We start from the raw sequence: 1,697 nt of genomic DNA, 5'->3' as shown, positions 1-1,697 counted from the left end.
GCAGGGGGCCCAAACTTTTGCAGATGCCATTTTTTTGTTATGTTATTTAGAAAGTGTAAATGGTGGAAATGAAATCTAACTTTTTGTGACATCATATATGAATGTCTAATCTGTCATTTGATGCCTTTTGGAGACTTTTTCATCTTTTGTTGGCTTCTTTATGCACGTTAATACATTTTTTTACCTGGGGTGCCCAAACTTTCAAGCCCCACTGTATGTGTCATTTAGCTTAGATTGAAATGAACGTGAACCGTAGTCGTTGTCTGACAACATATCACAAAAAGGCTGAATTACCGTTACCTTATGTCATGTGAATTTTGGGTTAGATTTATGACAAGTTTGGACACGTAAAATGCAACAAATTGTTAGCTGTCTTGCGGTTTTCATAATCTCTATTTTTGGTGAGCTCTAATCTCGCGTCATGACAGCAGAGTTCAGTAGAAAGCGCAGTGCTGCAGACAGGCCCACGTCCACTAACGTTAACGCTAAAGCTAGCTAGTCGTTACAGCAACGCTTTACGGTGGCTTCTTAATTGGCCTAGCTACATAATAGTCGCCAACTTGAAAGACGTTGGTCCTTTTTGTATTATTTAGACTGCATCAGCGGCGCCTTAAATTAAGACAGCCACGAGAAAGTAAAAGTAGGAAGTTGCCAAGCTAGCTAATTACAGCACCATACTTAGCATCGGTTAGTTGCCTAAAAAGCTATTGCTATCTAACTGGATATTGATTTGAGACAACAAAAAAACGTACTGTGGCTAGAGATTTGTTTATCGTAATCACAGCCATAAACCTCCGAAGTCCTCCGGTTTCTTTGCCATCTTTAATTTCGGTGAATACAAGCTCCTTAACAGTTGCTAGCCACGGCACTAAACAGTGTTGTTTATCTTGGTCCGATGGACTGAGGTCATCTGACGCACGTTACCCGGAACATGTTCACTGCTGTGAGGTTACATTTTCAAAACTGTCTCTCTAGTGCAGGTATACCAGAAGTAAAAAAAAAATAAAATAAAAAATACTCTAGTATTCAAATGCAAACTAGTGTATTTGTGATGCATAAAAAAGTAATGAATGCCTTGATTTGATCTCAAGTTAAAGTGCAATGTACAAATAGCTCCTAGATATGGAAGGTCCTGCTGCACGTTATAAAAACAATCTGCAATCTATCTGTACTAAAAGCAAAACTCTCAGTGGTTGTTTTGAACAGTTGCTGAACAGGAACATAAAGTAACTAGTGAAATACAAATATGACACTTTCTTTTCATGATGAAATTGAATGAAAGATTGAGGGTTCCTGAAGCTAAATCTTTGCATGTAGATTGTTTCTCAATACTGTAGCTAACTTACATCCAAAAATGACAAACTACAAATTATTTAGTATTTTATTTTAATCAGCTATCTGAAAATGAGAAGTCCATTGCAGCTGTCAAGGTGTCTGATAGTTGGGTGGCAATTTTGTCTGCAGAGAAAACAGAAGAGAAAACCGTATCAATGTAATTTTGCATGATTAAATATAATCAGTGTCAGGTATACAGCAAACGCATTATTCCTTGCAGAAGCTTGCCTGTGTGTGTGTGGTCTTAAAACCCTTTTTTGTATTTGTTTTACTTTTGCCATTTAGAAAACTGAGTAAAATGAGCCATATGGGCGTGTTTACAATAAAACTAACTATAGTATTTGTATTGTAACTCCAGATTC

The 1,697-nt window shown here is 37.1% G+C and overlaps 2 protein-coding genes across 3 annotated transcripts in view; both read right to left on the bottom strand.

Annotated features, from left to right (window-relative positions):
* The window catches only part of tfe3b (transcription factor binding to IGHM enhancer 3b), an 8,504-nt gene extending 7,574 nt beyond the window's left edge, over window positions 1-930 (bottom strand). For both annotated transcript variants that reach the window (XM_032512635.1, XM_032512636.1), the window contains exon 1: window positions 753-930. The gene's annotated coding sequence lies outside the window, so the exon portion shown is untranslated. The remainder of the gene's footprint in view (window positions 1-752) is intronic.
* A 437-nt stretch (window positions 931-1,367) lies between these two features.
* gnl3l (G protein nucleolar 3 like) overlaps window positions 1,368-1,697 on the bottom strand; it is a 6,681-nt gene continuing 6,351 nt past the window's right edge. The window contains exon 15 of the mRNA XM_032512630.1: window positions 1,368-1,458. Coding sequence (XP_032368521.1) covers window positions 1,391-1,458 — 68 coding nt within the window. The 3' untranslated portion in view covers window positions 1,368-1,390. The remainder of the gene's footprint in view (window positions 1,459-1,697) is intronic.

This window comes from Etheostoma spectabile, chromosome 4 (genome assembly GCF_008692095.1).
Source record: "Etheostoma spectabile isolate EspeVRDwgs_2016 chromosome 4, UIUC_Espe_1.0, whole genome shotgun sequence".
In the NCBI taxonomy this organism is placed as follows: domain Eukaryota; kingdom Metazoa; phylum Chordata; class Actinopteri; order Perciformes; family Percidae; genus Etheostoma; species Etheostoma spectabile.
This window is presented reverse-complemented; position numbering and strand designations above follow the sequence as displayed.